Genomic DNA, 18,517 nt, shown 5'->3' with positions numbered 1-18,517 from the left:
TATAGAAAATGCTATAATTTCTTTTTTTAAAAGTGGCAGTCTAACAAAACCCAAACTATGAAGTATTTTGCACTAAAAATGGACCCAAGTAAATTAGAGTCCCAAAAGATAATCTGCCAGATTCAGAACCTCTCACTGACATTTGGAACTGAGATATCTGAGTTTCATTTTCCAGTTGTTAACTTGTTTAATGTCTGCATAATTAACATTCCTTTTCTCTTGGAACGTATATAACCTGACTTGCTGGCACATGTCCATATCAGAACAGGGCTGGGGCATTCTTATTATTACTGGGGTCGATATTAGCATTTAGAAACATAGAATTGTAAGACTGGAAGGGACTTCGAGAGGTCATCTAGTCTAGTCCCTTGCACTCACGGCAGGAGTAAGTATTATTTTGAGCAGCCTTAACAGGTGTGTATCTAACCTGCTTTTAAAAATCTCCAATGACAGACATTCCACAACATCCCTAGGCAATTTATTTCAGTGCTTAAATACCCTGGCAATTAGAAAGTTTTTCCTAATATTGAGCCTAAGGTGCCCTTGCTGCAATTTAAGTCCATTGCTTCTTGTCCTATCCTCAGAGGTTAACGAGATAGTGCCTTTTGAGGCTATCAAGCACAGGCCTCAAAAGATACCATCTATTTGATTACTTTGTACAGAGTGACAGCTTGTTAATAAATAGAAGTTTGTATAGATGTATTATTTCCTTGGATAATTAGCTTCACTCCTTGGCTTCTGCACAATGTATTTACATCTCATTTATCCAAAGCTTTTAAACGTTAGCAAATTATATTTAATGGATGTGAAATGCTGACAGGAGAGTTTTGATCAAATATTAAAGTAATTCTGGCTTTGTACTCCACTTCTTACTGTAAATAAATAATTAGTAGCTACTCGGTGGTTTAATTAAAGAGAACAGGAAGTTTATCCATTCCTTTCTCTCACCTTTTCATAAGAGCTGCTACACAGCAAAGAAAAAAGGCAATTCTACAGAATCCTTTACAATGATGAAAGGGCAGTAGACTGGGAGTCAGGAGACCTAGTTTCCATTCCCATTGCCAGTGGTTTGCTGTTTGACCTTGGGTGAGTCACTTCACTCTTTCTGGTAAAAATATACAGCAGACCGTTTAAATTGTGTAATATTGATAATATTTAACATTTAGATAGCATTTTGTCTCCGTAGATCTCAAAGTGCTTTACAACAGTAATGATACTTTCCCATTTTTTAAAGCACTTGTAGAGCTAGTTGTGAAAATTACTATATACAGTAAATGAAAAATATGAAATGGTGGTTAGATCAAGGAAATGATACAGGAATCCTGGTGTGAAATTCTGGCCCCATTAAAGTTACTGGAAATCTTGCAATTACTTTAATTTGAGACAAGATCCCATCCTTGAACTGTATTCTTGACGCTTCTATTGACTTGTTGTATAAACTTGGGAGATCACTTAACCTATATTTTCAATCTATAAAATACAAAGTGGGAACAATAATGCTTAAGTACCTCAAAAGGTATTGTGAAGCTTGACCTTTGTAAAATGCTTTGAGAACCTCTACTGAAAAGCAGCAGGTTAGTCCAAGTTTTACAAATAACCTCAAAACTACTTTTCTATATTAACTTCAGTGTTATGTGGGCTTTCTTAGTATGGGTGTTAGCCACAGAGCTTCTGTTTCTAGAAGCTAAGCTCTTAAAATAACAAGAGCTTAGCTCTTAACATGCACTCACTCATGATCACACTGTAATTTCACAAAGGAAGGTAGCCTTCTTACTGTACAAACTGGTTTGCATGCTGACCTTGCAACACCTTTGTCTGAAGGGACCGGCTCAGGAGCTATACAGAGATATGTGCTAAACAAGACCTTCATTCAGAGCCTTTTCTTTTCAGTAGTTTCAAAGTTCACCATTCCCATATTTTGAAAAAATGAAAATGTAAACACAAAGTTTCAGGCAAATGACTAAACTAGATAATGCAGTTGGGAAAAGTATCTTCAAGGATTAAAGTATTTTTTGCTTCAATAACTTGTTTTCCTAATTATTAAGAAGTCAGTAAAAAATGTATGTTTAAAAACTTAGGGCCATATGCTTCCATGGTTTGTGCCCTGGAAAGTGTAGTAACATGCTATGATGCTTGCCTCCAAGTTCTATGCATAAACTAAAATCTCCTATGTAGTATTCTGACATACAAAACTGTGGACAATCTGGAAAAGATCTACCAACTCCAGAAAGAGGGCATAATCTGAGGAAGTCTTTGAGTGGGTGGGACAAATCCAGAGTATTAGCTCTGGAAAAATAAAGAAAGGGTCCTGTCTTGTTCCTGTAAAAGTAATTGTCAAATCTCCTATACACTTAAAAGATCATGCCCTAAATCACTGCAGAAATCTGATAAATTGATGCTGCTTTGACTTAACTTGCTGTGAGCAAAAGCCCTGCGCCTTGGTGTTGCCAAACATAAATGTTTCTGAGGGTGTCTGAGCATACAGAGACCATCTGTAAATGGTGTGTGAAGTGATGGGAATCTGAACTCCGACACCAAGGGATTTAGAAAAGTTTGCTGTATGTTTTCATATGTCATGGCCCCTTGCTGCAGTTTCTGCCCAACAGCTCCTGTAGTAGAGCCCTGCTACATAGCACCCCCCAAAGTTTAGCTATGGGTTTTTAATCTTTTCAGTAGGTGTTTCTGGCGACACCCACTACTAACATTGTTTCCACCTGACTTGATGGCACAATATCTATTTAGTAACACAGCTCGGTTTGATAGTCATGTTCTGGGAATCTTAGCCCTTTCTGCACCTTTTTATTACAAGTAGGAGCATGTAGCTCAAAAAGTTGCTTTATCTTCAGATTCTCTAGGATAACTCTGTTTCCCCCGAAAATCAATAGGAGGAGGAAGAAACCTGAGCGTCTCCTCTCATAGTTTCTTCTGCAGCATCCAGATCAAGCAGATGGGATTGCAGAAAGGATCCTGAGAACATACACAGACAGAACACATGCACGTCCCCACCATCCATGTGATTAATCCGACTTTTTTGGGCCTCCATGGCAGGAATAAGGTGGCCAACTTTCTAATTTGTGGAAACTAGACACTGAGTGCCAGAAGCTCCCCTGCCCTTTGCCCCACCTCTTCCCCCTAATGCCCCACCCCTGCTCTGCCTCTTCCTTCAAGGCCCTCTCCACCCCCATCATTTGCTGCTCTCTCCACCTCCTTTCCCCTGACAGCTGAGCAGTAAAGGGGTGACTGGGGCAGCATGGGGGAGGGGCAACTGCATTGGGAGGGTGACTGGGGCAAGATGGGAGAGGGAGAGCTGCACTCCGGGAGTGAAGGGGTGACTGGGGCAGAACAGGACACAGCACACCAGAGGGGAGACACAAAGGAGGCTAAGAAGGGGATCCGGGCAGTGAGCCCAGCCACCGGTATCGATACTCAAAAGCCCTGCCCTTCAGGATCCCTCCCCGAGGTGCCAGCCACTGGTACCTCTTTCTACAAGAGCAAGGAAGTTCCTGAGTGCTGCTCCAGCAGCAGCTGCTCTTCCTGCCCTCCCAGCGGCACAAAGGAAGCCAATTGTGGTCGGTTACTGAGGTAACTGGACTTTTGGTGTCCAGTCAGTAGTATGGACTGGACACTGTCAGGTCCCCTATTTGACCAGACTGGTCAAAACCTAGACACCTGGTAACCCTAGGCAAGAGGGGTCTTTTGTGAGCCTTGCTGCCATTGGGTGTACCTACATTTGTCTCATAGGCTGGGGTAGAAGCTATGGGAAAGAAATAATGAGCATTCTCTTTTGCTGGGATAGACAGTAGAAGTACATTGAGTTAGGATAGAAGCATTCCACAGAGTGATTCTTTCTTGGCTCCTGACTCACCTTTCTTCACCACACCCAGATCTACAGAGCCCCAGTTGTGTAGATTTGAATTTCAGAGGGCCATAAGAGGGAAGGAAGTAAGCAGCACATCTGCTGCTCCCCCTTCTCCTTCTGCAGCATTCTCCCAAGTTGCACCCACTTTAGCTTCCCTCCATGACAGTAAGATCAGCTTAATGTGGTGCTTTGTGTTTTGGGAAATTATACATGTCATTCTGAAAATATCCAAATGTCAAGGAGATTTTATTTTTATCAGAAGGATGCATGTTGAAGCCTGAACCCTTCTTTTTTTTTTTTTAAATAGGAACATTTGAGGCTAAAACTGAGAAGCTTCCTCTCTGACTCCAATATAGAAATGAAGTGCACATACTGAGTATTCCATTACTTAGATGTCAAAATCATTAATTACAGCACTCTGATACAGTTTACCATTTGAAAGAATTAATTAAAACACACTTGCTATTGCCAAGGGCATGAAACATGTAAATAGAAATGAGATCATATCTTCATGGTGGTCATGGTTTCTCTTTGTATGCTCTGTAGCCTCTGAAAGTGCTGTGTGATTCTGCACTGTGCCAGGCTGTATCTCCTTAAATTATGTCTGTCTACAGAAAGATAGATACTCTGGGCCAAATTCTTACCTGAGTTACACTCTGTCAACCCCACTGAAATGAGTGGGAATTGTGCATACTTCTCTAAGTGCAGAGTTTGACCGTATGTGTTATTTATAGTTTACATATAAAATATGCTGTTCCAAACAGATTAGATAATTTCTGTGTTGGTAGTTTTTTAAAAATAAACTGAGCTGTGTAGTTAGTTCAGTCTGACATAAATGCAGACATGGCAGCATATTCCATATTCTGCATGTTGTAAAGCTCTTGTTTTGTTAGTCAAAGTATAGTGTAGTTACAAAGACTACAGGCTTGATCCTGTGTAACATTTTGGAAACTCAGCACTCCATAAATATGTAATAATAATTATAATGAAGATTTGTGTTTCATTTATGCTACAGATGGGATACCCTTATAATCCACTCTTTAATATGCTACTCTCAAATGAAGTCAGCCCCCAGCTTATGAAGATAAATCCCTTAGTTTTAATATAGCAATGACATAGAATATTTTTTCTCTCTGCATTTAAAAGATATATTTTCAAATTACAGTCTGAGTTTAGTTATTTAATCTAAAAATGACCTACACAATTTTGGGGCCCAATCCTGTATGTTCCTCTGCGTCCAGAACTCTCACTAAAGTAACTAGGCATCTGGGTGTACAAGGAGTGAAGGATTGAGCCCTTGTCTAAAAAAAATATTAATTACACTACAATGGCTTCTATGTTGTATTACTTATCTCATTATAATTCACTGTAACTGGGTAGTTAATTACCCTGCAGGTAAATGGAATTCTGGTGCTATCAAGTCCCTTGAAGTTGATGGACACATAGCCAGGCCTTCTGCTGAAACCCACTAATCAAATATATGCATGTGACTCACCATAGAAACATCTTAACCAATGGCACCAACATATTGAACTAATCTGTCATGTTCTGGCACATGCACAAAGTATAGCAACAAAAATGACAGCATGGTAACTGCTGTGCACAAAAGCAAAATTAGAAATGTGTTGTTTACAAAACCATATATAAAATATGCGAGATAAAGATATCCTAAGAAAAATGCAGAAAAGACCAAATTGCTTGTATATTATAGTAATAGTACTTCTATAATGTTTTCCTCTTTAAAATGCTGTACAAATATTAATTAATGGCTTTAGCCCCAATTCTTCAATGAGCTCAGTGTAGGCCCATGCCTGTGCCACATGGTGCTCCATTACAGTAAAAGGGGCTCTACCTGGTCCAGAGATCTGCCCACATGGAACCTCATTGACTTCAGAGGGGCTCCACACAGATTCACATGTGTGTGAAATCCTGGCCCCACTGAGGTCAATAGGAATTTTGCCATTGACTTCACTGGGGCCAAGGATTTCATCCATGGGGTTTGTGTCTCCTAAACCAGTGGTTATCAACCAGGGGTATGCTCATGCAGAGGTCTTCCCAGAGGTACATCAGCTTATCTAGTTATTACCTAGTTTTACAACAAGCTACATAAAAAACACTAGCGAAGTCAGTGCAAACTAAAATTTAATACAGACAATGATTTGTTTATACTGCTCTATATACTATACACTGAAATGTAAGTACAATATTTATATTCCAATTGATTTATTTTATAATTATATGGTAAAAATGAGAAAGTCAGTAATAGTGTTCTGTGACACTTTTGTATTTTTATGTCTGATTTTTGTAAGCAAGTAGTTTTTAAGTGAGTTGAAACTTGGGGTTATGCAAGACCAATCCGACCCCTGAAAGGGGCATAGTAGTCTGGAAAGGTTGAGAGCCACTGTCCTAAACCATGAGGATTGAGGTCATGTTACATTTATTCAGTTTTAAGAGAATAGTACCCATCTCTCTCTCACGCACACATACATCTAAGCACATATTTTATTCACATGTAAATAGCTATTTGGGGACCTAATCCTACATTCTGTGCAAACCCTAAACTCTCATTGGCTACAATGAGAATTTGTGGTGTAATATACAGGTAATATAGGATGGGGCCTTTATATTTATTTAATGGTGTCCAAACTGGGGAAGTATTTTTTTCCAAACTGGACACCATTAAATTAGGCTTGAATAAAGACTGGGAGTGGGTGGGTCATTACACAAAGTAAAAACTATTTCCCCATGCTAATTCTCTTCCCCCCTCCCCACTGTTATTCACACCTTCTTGTCAACTGTTTGAAATGGGCCATCCTGATTATCACTACAAAAGTTTTTTTTTCTCCTGCTGTTAATAGCCCACCTTAATTGATTGGTCTCCTTACAGTTGGTATGGCAACACCCATTTTTTCATGTTCTCTGTGTATATATATCTTCCTACTGTATTTTCCACTGCATGCATCTGATGAGGTGGGTTTTAGCCCACGAAAGTTTATGCCCAAATATATGAGTTAGTCTCTAAGGTGCCACAAGTACTCCTCGTTTTTTTCAATGTAAATAGTATCACTCCCTCTCCACTTCTGCATTCCCCATTTCCCCTGGCCCCTTGCTTTTTATCCTTCCAGATCTGACACTCATTGTAAGCTACAGGCAGAAGCCGACTCTTTTCTCAGGAAATTATGTCCAGCGAGTGGGTGGGTGGATGTGTGTGTGTTAATTACAGGATCATTACTTTATGGGAGCCTTCCAGTTCTGCTCTCTGTGTTTTTTACTGGGTGGGTGGGTGGTTGGTTTGTTTGCTTAAAGTGCAGCTCTGATTACAGTGAAAGGGGAGGGGAGGACTAAAACATGATGATTTGTTCAGTATGTGACCGAAAACGGAGTCTTTCCGTGCATACTTCTCTCCCTGTCTGTCTCCAGAACAAAGTGACCCTTCAGTCAGCCCCTGTGGGGCTTTCAGCCGCACAGAGAGTACAGAATGCGAGCTATACAAACAAACAGGAGCGTTCTCTCTCTCCCTGTTTCGCTCACACACACTAAAGGAGGGAGGAGTGTGGATTCCTGGTACGGAGAGGTGCAGATCCGATCTCTTGCCTCTTCATAGCTCCTCCCAGAGTCGTGCAGCTGCCTGGCAAGTGCTTTCCGGAAGCAATATTTAAACAGCTACAGTGTAACATGTGAGAAGCAGGGGGATCTGGAGGGCCGTGGCGCTGCGGCTCCTGAGGGCGGAATGGGTGGTTTGTCACGTACAGATCGGCAGGCGGGAAGGCTCTGAGAGCCAGATGAGCTTCACACGCTGCAAAGCGCAAGCGGAAGAAGGCGGCTGTGGCTCTCTCCAGAGCACTAGCTCAGCCGAGCCCCTCCAGCCAAGCAGCGACTCCGCTGCTGACAAAACCCAAGGCACGGTCTCCTGCTTCATCTTCCTCCCTCTCAGCCCGGGCGCTGCTGCTGGCTCTCGGGTAAGCCACGGAGCAACTTCGGGGCTGCGCTGTGACAGGAGGGTCAGGTATTGTGAAAACAAATGATCGGAGGGAAAGTAAATGTCTGATTGAAACAGGCGGGCGGTAAAATCCTTGTCCCCAGCCTAAGAGTCTTGTTTTAAAAGGGCCTTGAAATTAATCCTGAATGCGGGGGCCTCCCTCGAGCTGAGCGAGGGGTTGGCCGGTCCGTGCGTGTTGGCGAGAGGGTGACAGAAGTGGTGTGGTTGGCAGGTCAAAGCCTGGGGAGGATCCGCACAGTTTGTGTTGCCACGCTGATTGTGGGGCTCGCTGCCTGGGAGGCGCAGCGCAGCTCCGGAGGAGGCAGAAAGTCCCCAGGTGGCCAGTCCAACCGCGTCTTTGGCTGGTTTGTTTGTTAGGGCGGCTGGGGAGTTGCTTCCCCAGCAAAGCGAAGGGCAGTAGGTTTCTATGATGGCGATTCCTAATTGTCAGGGGCTTAGTTTGCAACCCATGAGACCTGTCTCTGTGCTGAAACATGGCACGTAAGGTCTCAACGCAGAGCTACTTGAGTTCAACATTATTTCAAGATAATATTGGTCATTTTGTAGTGTTAGAAAGGTGCCTAAATATAGATCGCTACAGATTGTAATGCTGATTATTCCCATTGGTTTCTGTTTTTATAGACATGTTGAAGAACTCAGTTCTATAAATCATAACAAACTGTTCTTTTAAAAATATAACAGACCCAGAAAGTAGTCGAGTGAGCAATAGCAGTATTGAAATAGCATTAAAGATACAGCTGAAAATGTCTTTAAGTCCCCCAGTTGTTCCCCGGCAGCATAAGGCTCCCTGAACCACTTACATACCACACAGGCTGCTAGACATGGGTGTAGCAGAATGCAACTTCCATAACTCTGGATCCTCTTGTATTTGAGGGCTTAAACCTAAGTCAGACGGATCTTTGAAGTTATTTGAAGCTTTAAGGTGTTATTTTATGGTTCAAGTAGAGAACTGATTGATAGTGACTCTGGAAGAGTAAAAATGTGATCCAGCTGAACTTGTGTTCTAGTTGGCAAACTGGTAGAGTCACCTTTCAAAGTAACCCTAAGAACTTAAAATCAGAGGACACAACAGCATTTACCTAATTTTATTTTATTTTTCCTGACAGTCCTGATAACACTATACTCAATTTAATGTGAAATGTTTGTGAATAAATACAGTACTTTACTTTAAAAGTATGCAACGAAAACTAGATCATTTTGTAGAACAGACCTTCAGCATGGAAACAATAATTGGATTGTATTTGGGTTTTCAGAGGTTTTGCTTCAGAATAATCAGTTACTCTCACTTGAATGCATATTTTCATTAAATCATAAATTTTGATGTACTAAACAGTAAGATTTTAGGCTACATGTGGTGAGTTTGAATACTTTTTAATTAAATGTAATCAAATATCAAACTCTTGGCTAATAAATCAGTATTTTGTCTTCCAGTAACCCACTAGAAATGTAATTATGTATTTGCATTTTGGAAACATTTGGTTTTTCCCTCTTGTAAATCAATGACATTTCCATTTTTTTTATAAATGTTTCCCTTATTCCTGAGAAATTCACACTCCTTGATGTCCTTTCCTGAGCAGTGCAGTAGGCCAGCAAGCTTGTTGGTGTGTCACACAGGGGTGATTGAGTGCAGTACGTATGTGTGAGTCAGACTGAAAGAGAGTATATGGGCATTAGGGACTGTGTGAGGCTGTATCTGGGCATAAAATGGGAGTGTCTAGGCATGTATGAGACTGTGGTGTGTAAGTATTTGCAGTACTGCTTAAAGACTAAGGGTGAAATCCTGGCCCCTATTGAAGTTAATGGGAGCTTTGCCATTGACTTTAATGAGGTCACAATTTCAACCCTAGAATTAAGTGTGTGTATGTGGGCATTTGAGACTGTATGAGAACAAATGTATCTGCATGGGGAGTGAGAAGACATGTGTCGGAGAGAGAGAAAAAATGTGTGTTAAAAGTGGTGGGGACATATTACATTGAATGTGTGAGAGTGTGAATCTCTGGATGGGTCTGTGTGTATATGAGACAGAGAGAGAAGGAACAGTGCAATGCTTGCTTCTATACAATATGATGAGCCAAAGCCCTTTTTAGTAATATGCATCAGGATGGGAAGAAGGGCACGCTCACAGCGAGGCCTGTGTTTTTTGGTTGCACTTTTTCCCTCCCCTTCTTATCTATGCACTCCCTATCTGTGGCCCCACAAAGTCGTGGGACCTCCTTGTCAACCTCCTCCTAGCCCTGGCCAAAATGTCCAGCTCCAAAACCAGGGAGAGGAGGTTGGCTGACGGGATTTCCTGCGACTGTGGGGCCTATTTCCACTCCTCAGTCCGTTCGCGCATCTGGGCAGAGTTCCTCTGGGCAGCGTCCACTGGCTCCCTTGACACCTTTGAGGAGCAGTGGGCACTGTCCGGGGTTGTCTGCTCGGTGTCCCCGTCAGGTTCCCTTCATTTAGCCCTGTGACCTGACTCCCATTCCTGTTCTATCTTTAGTTGTCCCCCTCAATCCATTCTCCCTGCCCCCTCCAGGGACTGTGCATGTCTGAATGTGTCTCTGAGACTGTGTGTGAGAAGACTGCAAGTCTGTGGTTGAGCTTAATTAGTCTCACTTTAGTTGGTTTCATGCTTTACATGCCTGGGGGCTACCCACAAACACAGAAAGAGGAGGAGTTTGCTGTTGCCGGCCTGAAATTCTCTCCAGGAGTGATCTTGTTTGTGTCAGCCTTGAACAATTAGACAGATTAACTGTCCTGTTTTCCCTTCTGCCCTAGCTTGGCTCTTGTGAGGCTCTGGGAGTTTGAAAGTGATTTGGAAAGAGCAGAGTTCGTGTCGGATGGATGCTGAACTGGAGCCAGCCTGTGTTGTGCAGCAGGCCCACTGTCCAGGGATGAAGTGCCCTCCTTCAGAAGACTTCCCCCCACAGATAGGGCTGTCTGATAAGATTCCACCAGTAAAGCCTTGCTTCAAGAAGAAGCAGCAAGTGCAGAAGAGGCTGGACACAGAAACTCTCAGGGCTTTGCGGCCAATCTTCACCAGTTTGCTGGGAGCTGGGAACCTGGATGGGGTCTTTGTGCACAGGGGCCAAAGTGGAGGTCATAGCAATTTATGTGAACCCGTTGTGAAAAAGGCCCTAGGACTCAGTGCCCCTTGTCCCCAGCCGGGCAGCAATGTGGCTGTGCTGATGCCAGGAGCTTCAGATGTGCAAGGTCAAATCCCAGAGACTCATCCTCCCCCTGGTCACCCTGAGCAGGAGATTCAGTCTGGGGTTCAGGGCTTCCCATCCGAAACCAATCCCGGGACTGCTGTTGATTCCACTAATGAATCATTCCAGCATCACCCCTTTCACTCAGTCTCAAGTGATGCTGCAGCCTGTCCAGTGTGCCCAGACAAGATACTCGAAGGCTACACATCTGGATTATTCCAGGAGAATAGCTGCTTGATGCAGTACAATTTGAACCCAAATGATGAATTCAATGCTGGGCTCTTCCAGGACAAAAGCGAGGAGGCTTCACTTGATCTTGTGTTCGAACTTTTGAACCAGCTGCAATATCACACCCACCAGGAGGATGAGATAGAGATCTGTGTGGATTTTCTGCAGGGCAATTGTATTTATGGCAGTGATTGTCCCAAACATCATACTGTGTTGCCATATCACTGGCAGATCAGGAGGACTGCTACTCAGACCTGGCAAAGTGTGACCAATGACTCTCAGGAGCATCTGGAAAGACTCTACTGCAACCCAGACAATGACAGGATCAAAGTGAAGTACCGGTAGGTAATTGCATTCACTTACTAGCAAAGCCAAGTGCACGCAGCTAAACTGCAATTAAGAAAAATAAAACTCAATGCTGTTTCCCATACGTATGGGGAACAGATTGGTATTTTTTTTCAGATTTTAAAATATGCCCGTATTTGCTGAAATGTATGGTAATATTGCCTGTAGTCTCCCTGTAGTGAGCTAATTGGGTCCTGTGCAGAGTACCATTTTTTGTCATTTATATGCTGAGTGTCAAAGTTCCAACACTAGTAATGTTCCACTCTCCTCCAGAGAAACACCACTACCAATTATTCCTTCCCTTACGAATACACTCTTGTCTTCTCTGTATCTGACTTGTAAGACTGTGAATTTTTCAGGAAAGGGTCTGCCTTTGTCTTTTACAGCATGCAGCACATTGTCAATGCTAGCCCAGTGATAAATAATCAGACCAGGGAACAGCATCTGTTTAAGTGAATTTTAGGTTGGGAGAAAAAGAATGGGATAATCTACTTGTTCAAAATCTGTCTATAATAACAAACTCAGTCCACAGTACTGGAACATCTGAATGCCTCTGCTAATATGATCAAGGTGATACTTATCAGACTTGAATGAAACAGCCACCTGACATGAATGGGGTCATTTCATACTTCTCCTAAGGTCCATAGCCCATTGAAGTCAATAGTGCCCATTGGAGTTATTGGCAATACTCCCTTTTTAGTCAATAGGCACAGACCAAATCTAAGAATTTAATTTTATGCCTGTTTGCAGGCTGAGTAAGACTGACAAACATGGATTTACATCTAGAAGGTTTTCATACCAGAGGGACTAGAAAGTTGAAAAATGAAAGCTTATATTCTATAGTAACTAACGTGGTCAACAGAGAATCTTGGTATGGCTTGTATTGTTCAACATTGGCTCTTCAACTCCTGAATTCAAACTTATCTCTGCATTAGAAACCGCTCACTTCTAGCTATTTAAAGAGGACAACAGGATGACTGAAAGCACTGCTGCATTATTTCGGTCTGAATCACTTATAATGCTCAGTTAATGTGAATCCAGGTTAAACACATACATTCCACGTACATTTTTCATTAGTAATTCCAAGCAACTTTTCAAATTAAACAATTGGTCCTTTCAGTTTAGGAATGGTGTAAATTTCACCAGCATACAATGTTTGGTGATAACTGAGCTATTTGAATGTGAACATTCTTATTCAAAACTTTTAAAAGTGCTATTCTCCAACTTTAGGAATTTCATAGGAATTTCACCTAGGAATATCATACTGCATATTAGAAGTCATAGTTTCCTTTATTGCAGGGGTCTCAAACACGCGGCCCACGGGCCACATGCAGCCCGCGGAGCTATTTGCTGCGGCCCGCAAAGCTCCCCGGGGTGGGGACACCCCCCATTATTTCCTGCGGCCGCCAAGCTCCCCTCCCCCGCCGCCCCCCCAGCACACCTCGTCCCCGCTCCTCTACCTATCTCCAGGTGCTTCCCACTGCCAAACAGCTGTTTGGTGGCACTTAGCGGTTTCCAGGAGGGAGGGAGAGGGGCGGGGAGCCGTGTGCTCAGGGGAGGAGGCGGGGCAGGGGCAGGGATTTGGGGAAGGGGTTGGAATGGGGGCGGGGAAGGGCTGGGGCCAGGGACAGTGGGGGGGCAGTGTCAGTGATGTGGCCCTTCGGGCCAATGTACTAGTCTTCATGCAGCCCTCCTGGTAATTTGAGTTTGAGATCCCTGCTCTATAGATAGTTTATTGTTCTCTGAAAATCAAAGACAAGAGGATAAATATTTTTCAGATTCAGTTCTCACTTTGGTCTTGATCCCACTCCCACTGAAATGAATGGCAAAATTCCTATTTACTTCTGTATTGCAGGATCAGGACACAGGCTGTTAGAAATAAGTGATGGAAAAGATCTATTAGATTATCAAGTCTGTACCCCTGTAAATGCAAGATGTAGGCCAGGTCTACACTAAAAAGTTAAGTTGACCCAACTACATCACTCAGGGGTGTGAAAAATCCACCCCCCTGAGCAGTGTATTAAGCCGACTTAACCCCCAGTGTACACAGTGCTATGTTCACAGAAGAATTCTTCTGTGACCTAACTACTACTACTCAGGGAGCTGGATTTACCTGTGCTGAAGGGAGAACAGTGAGTGCCTACACTAAAATGTTACAGCAGCACAGCTGCGTAGCATTTCAAGTGTAGACACTTCTTGAGTGGAGGACTGAGATATGGAAATGAAACTATACTTGCATGAGTCCTACTGGAAAGTAAGTCTGCTGCATTAAATATTTCCCTCTCATGCCTCAAATGAAGGCCATTGTAGAGAACTCATAAATGCAAAGCTCAAAGTGTTGGAGATATGCTGGAGGAAATCTGTTGCATATTGTAGTTTCTCATATCTTTTCTTATTTTCCTATTGCTATCTTTTGTGCCCTGCCTAAGAAGCCTGCAGTGCCACTTATTCTGATGATAGAGTGCAGAACTACCCTTTTGTCCACATACATAGAATAAACCTTGAGTTTAGTCTCTAGTATCTGCATCTATATAAGTTTTTCACACACACACACTTTGAAGAGTGGCATTCCTTCTTCCTGAATGTTTCAGGGTCAGAAATGTTTCTGTTTCAGTTACAATGCTGAACTTGCCTTTTAGATACCAGAGGCCCAAACCATTGCCCAGTGAAGTCAGTGGGAGTCTTTCCATTGACTTTACTGAGCACTGAATTAGCCTCTAAGGCCCTAGCCTCATCAATTATAACTTCTCACCCTTTTACTGAGAACACCCTGGAAAATAATGCCAGCACCTAGGTAGTTCATAACCTGCATTGAAAATTAAAGCAAGGTAGAGAAAAAGAAATGCAATTATATATTTTAGGGAATAATTTAGAACCCATGAAATGGAATTAAGTCTCAAAAAAAAAAAAAGCCTTTTTCCTTAAAAAACCGTAACTTGCAATCAGATAGAATCCACTATATTTTAATTTTACAATGCTGTGGTTTACATTTTTTTTTTCAGCTAGTTTAAATTGTATATAACTGGCTATGAAAATTGCAAATAAATCAGCCAAAAAAAAAAAAAAGAGAGTCTGGAAATAAGAAAAACAGATCTAAGTAACTAAAATCTGAGCTCAGCTAATAACAAAGTTCCTTGTTAAGTTTTCCTTTAAAAAAAAAAAAAAATCCCTCACAAATTCCATTGCTATACACATGAGATGGCTAGTCTAAATCAGTGTCAGGAGTGAATAATTAAAAAAAAATTTCAAAACCCCTTCACAGCCACTTTAATCCTCCCACCAATCCTTTTCCGATTGTAAAACTGGCAGAATAGTGCCCTCCCCTTTTACGCTTATGATGCTAATTTCCAGTCTGGTGAGTATTTTGGCATCTTGGTACATGGAGTTTCTGTCTGTCTAAACTAGTCAGAAAGAAATTTGTCAGGATTAGTGTCAAACACATTATGATCTGTTGCCATGAGTAAAGTTAGAGAGGCAGTGTAATCCCGGAAAATCCAGAAGTGCTGGGTCAGAACTGCTCTGAAAGTTCTATAGCCAGCTAGGGACTTGCTGAAGTACAGAGACAGATCTTTGAACATCCAGAATTGGATCAGTTTTAAACAACAGCCTCTCAATGGGTATTGTCCATTTCAGTTTTTGGGGGATAAAAGAGGAGGTAGCATATTGAGAGTATAAATAAGTTTAATACTTTTTAGTTGCTAAACTTCCTCACCAAGCTGCTGATCCTGTAGTCTTTACCTCAGTCTCTCCATTGACTTCAGTGGAGATCTTGGCCTTAGTCAGAATTACAGAATTACAGAATCGGGCCCCGGAATAAGGCTTAATGTACCCTAGCAATTTGCAACATCCTTTACCCTTTCTATTAAAAGATTTATGTTGTTGTGGACTCAAGATCTAGCAAATGCTGTACATCCAACTATTTAGTTCCTTGAGGGTTCTACCTTGGAAGATAATTATCAGCATGAGCCTAGACACAGAACTTACTCAGCATTGTGACTTCTAATTTTGTACAATGAATCTGAAAAAGATTTTTTAGGGGTTGAAGTGTAGGAGGAAGCTCTCTCTGACAAACAGTGTCTCTTTATGTCTGAGGCACCTCCTAATCCTTTGGATATGGATTGTTTGGGGTCAATATGAGTCTTCATGGAGTTCACTTGTGGTCACTTCAACCTGACTTTTCCTGTATTCCAAAAGCAATGTTGTGTTTCCTGGCAACAAGTTGCAGATAGCGGCATGTTGAACCTTGCTGAGAGGTTCACAAACAAGCTAGAGCAGCTCATGGTTCACATGGTTACCACATTATTTGGCTAAAGCTATTAATCTCTTGTGGTCAGACTAGCTTTACAGGCCTATCTATGCAGATTGCATAAAACAAGGAAATGTCTGTTCAGCAGTTTGCATGGGCAAGAAAGGCCAAGCAGAAACCAGCCTCACTACTAACCAGCGAGTGGTAGTTGTTTATTTTCCCCTTGTTTTGTACATAGTTTACATGGCATAGTTACTCATTATTACACTCTGTATCCATAATATTTTCATTGTGCAGAGCTTCAAGAAAGTTCATGGTTCTGGGTGTTGGCTCAATGAGGGTTTAAGATCTAAATTAAAATTATTCTTTAGGTATATATTTATATGGATCTTTCTCCTTATCTGTTATGTTACTCCTCTAAATACACATTCAGTTGTTGGACTTTACCCAAGGGAATGCAATCTTAAAATAGGAAATGTAATGCACCTTGTTTAAATAGTTCATTGTAATGAGGATGCCTTAGACCTTCAGTTACTGCAATTTGGCCTCCAACTGAATATATAATTTCATCATAAATGGGATCTCTCTGTTTTTCTCTCTCTTAAATCTTCAATGTGTTTGGAAACAAATATCAACAACTCTAAGGTACTTGGGAATATGAACTTCAGCAGATTCAAAAATTCGGAAGCACTTAGTCGTCTTCCTCATACATGCAAGGAGAAGCCCTAGAGAATGTCCAGATGCAGACTGTGTATTTGAGAGAACAATGCCAACTACCACTTTCTAGCATTAGAGTGCCCAGGCTATGATATTTTAGGATACTCTTCAGTAAGGGGTAATATTTGCAGAGTTAAGCTGGGGTTTTTTCAGTGCTGTATAAATTATGCATCTATTTCTGCAGAAAATAGGAAAAGTTCAAAGGCATTATATTAATCATCTTTTCAAAACTAAATTTATCATTATAAAACCATCATGTAATATTTAGCCAACAAGATCCATCATTTGACTGAACATCCCAGCCCCTCTGTTTGGAAAGGAGACATCCTTGCATGTAATGGAATTTCTAGCCATCCATTCCATTGTACTTTTTTCTTCTTACGTTGCATGATACTGTTAAACAAGAACAGCTCTTGGTTCTTTTCATTTGTTCATGTGGAGAAAAGCACCCTAAAACTGGACAAATATAAATTAACATGCCCCTGACACTTTTTTAAAATGTCATTAGGGTATTTCCATATACTTCTAAAGTCCTTTATAGCCAAATAGAAGCCTTTTTACCCCCTCAGGAACTTCTGACTTCATACCATTTGTTTGGATTGTTAAATTAAGCAAGTTATCTCTCTGATCAGCACAGCTGTTGCAATGTATGAGATAACTCATTATATGTTATTGATAATACCAGGGATGAGAGAACAGCTGAAATTTACTGTGTCTTGCCACTTCTTGATATTTCTTGATTATACACAGCTGAATGGATTTGAATTTATTTTTTAAAAATTCTTTGCTATAAAAAAAGCCTGAGAGAGACACTAAGCAAGAAGTGTGTGAAGTGATTTTTAAAATGTGCCTTGTGCTTTATGATAATGCAGTCCAATGAATTCTTATTTTCCCTTTGTTATATTACCATTTACGTATGAAATAAAGCTAATTGGCTTCTAGCTATAAAAATCTGGAGATGTTATAAGGCCTATGTAGAGCTGTCATAGGAATCAGCAGCAATCACTCATTTATTCCCTTTCTCCTTTTGCATCAATAAGCAGATTCGAATTTTGAAAGCAGCTGTCACCTGGCTTCTGGTTTAGGTCAGTCTGTTCCTTGTGTACTTATGGTAATAAAACAATCCTTTCTAAAAGCAAAGATTTATAAGTGTTAAATCAGGTTGCTTGGAAGAATTGTTTATAGGTAATCCAGCGGTCACAATATTGTGTAATTGCCAACCAGTGCAGTTCATTAAGGATGAATAGCAGAAAAGACCACTATGGTCTTTTTTAAGACACTATTTTATAAAGACTACATCCATAGTGGTCAGAAAAGAATTCACTAAAATAGTTTTAGTTGGGGCCTTCATCCTGAAGTCCTCTTTAACTTACACCAAGTAATTATTGAAATCAGTAGGAGTTTGATATGAATATGAACTGTACAAGCAGACCCTTGCAGCCAAATTTAAAAAAATGGCCTGTGATTTTGGGTATCTCAGTTGAATGCCCAACTTGAGATGGTAAGTTCGCCACCCAAAAACTAAGGCCCCCAGAGTCAGTGGCCTCTTTTGAAAATGTTATTGATTTGTAACTGATCATCAAATACTAATGCACTTGGTACAATTTTTGAAAATTCTATCCATTATCACTTTTAAAAATGAATGTATGACTCTTGAAGCAGTTTTAAAGCCTTGGGGACTAAAGTTCCCTATCCACAGAGCAGCTTTCCCAGTGTCATCCTTCTAATATGCCTCTGTATTGTTTTAGAGAGTTCATATTTAGTAGAGCTGGTTGAAAGCTTTTAGATGGAACAGTTTTCTGTCTGAAAATGCATTTTCATTGAAATTACAACATTTTTTTTGGAAATATTTTGTCTAACTGAATCATTTTGAATTTCTTGTTTTATTTCAATTTTGTAATTTTGATTCATTTTGTTTTGACTTTTAT

The 18,517-nt window shown here is 41.1% G+C and overlaps 1 protein-coding gene across 3 annotated transcripts in view; it reads left to right on the top strand.

The window, feature by feature from the left end:
• The window catches only part of TIPARP (TCDD inducible poly(ADP-ribose) polymerase), a 61,163-nt gene that overhangs the window by 17,332 nt on the left and 25,314 nt on the right, over nt 1-18,517 (top strand). Inside the window, exons 1-2 of one of the 3 annotated variants that reach the window (XM_084639174.1) lie at nt 7,167-7,818; nt 10,623-11,622. In XM_084639174.1, coding sequence (XP_084495300.1) covers nt 10,685-11,622 — 938 coding nt within the window. In that variant the 5' untranslated portion in view covers nt 7,167-7,818; nt 10,623-10,684. Of the gene's footprint in view, nt 1-7,166; nt 7,819-7,844; nt 7,866-10,622; nt 11,623-18,517 lie in introns of those variants that run through there. The other 2 variants (XM_084639175.1, XM_084639173.1) reach the window with 2 other exon arrangements.

Source organism: Lepidochelys olivacea, assembly GCF_965140295.1.
Source record: "Lepidochelys olivacea isolate rLepOli2 genome assembly, chromosome: 9".
NCBI lineage: Eukaryota > Metazoa > Chordata > Testudines > Cheloniidae > Lepidochelys > Lepidochelys olivacea.
The sequence above is the reverse complement of the archived record's forward strand: the minus strand, read 5'-3'. Positions and strand labels throughout refer to the sequence as shown.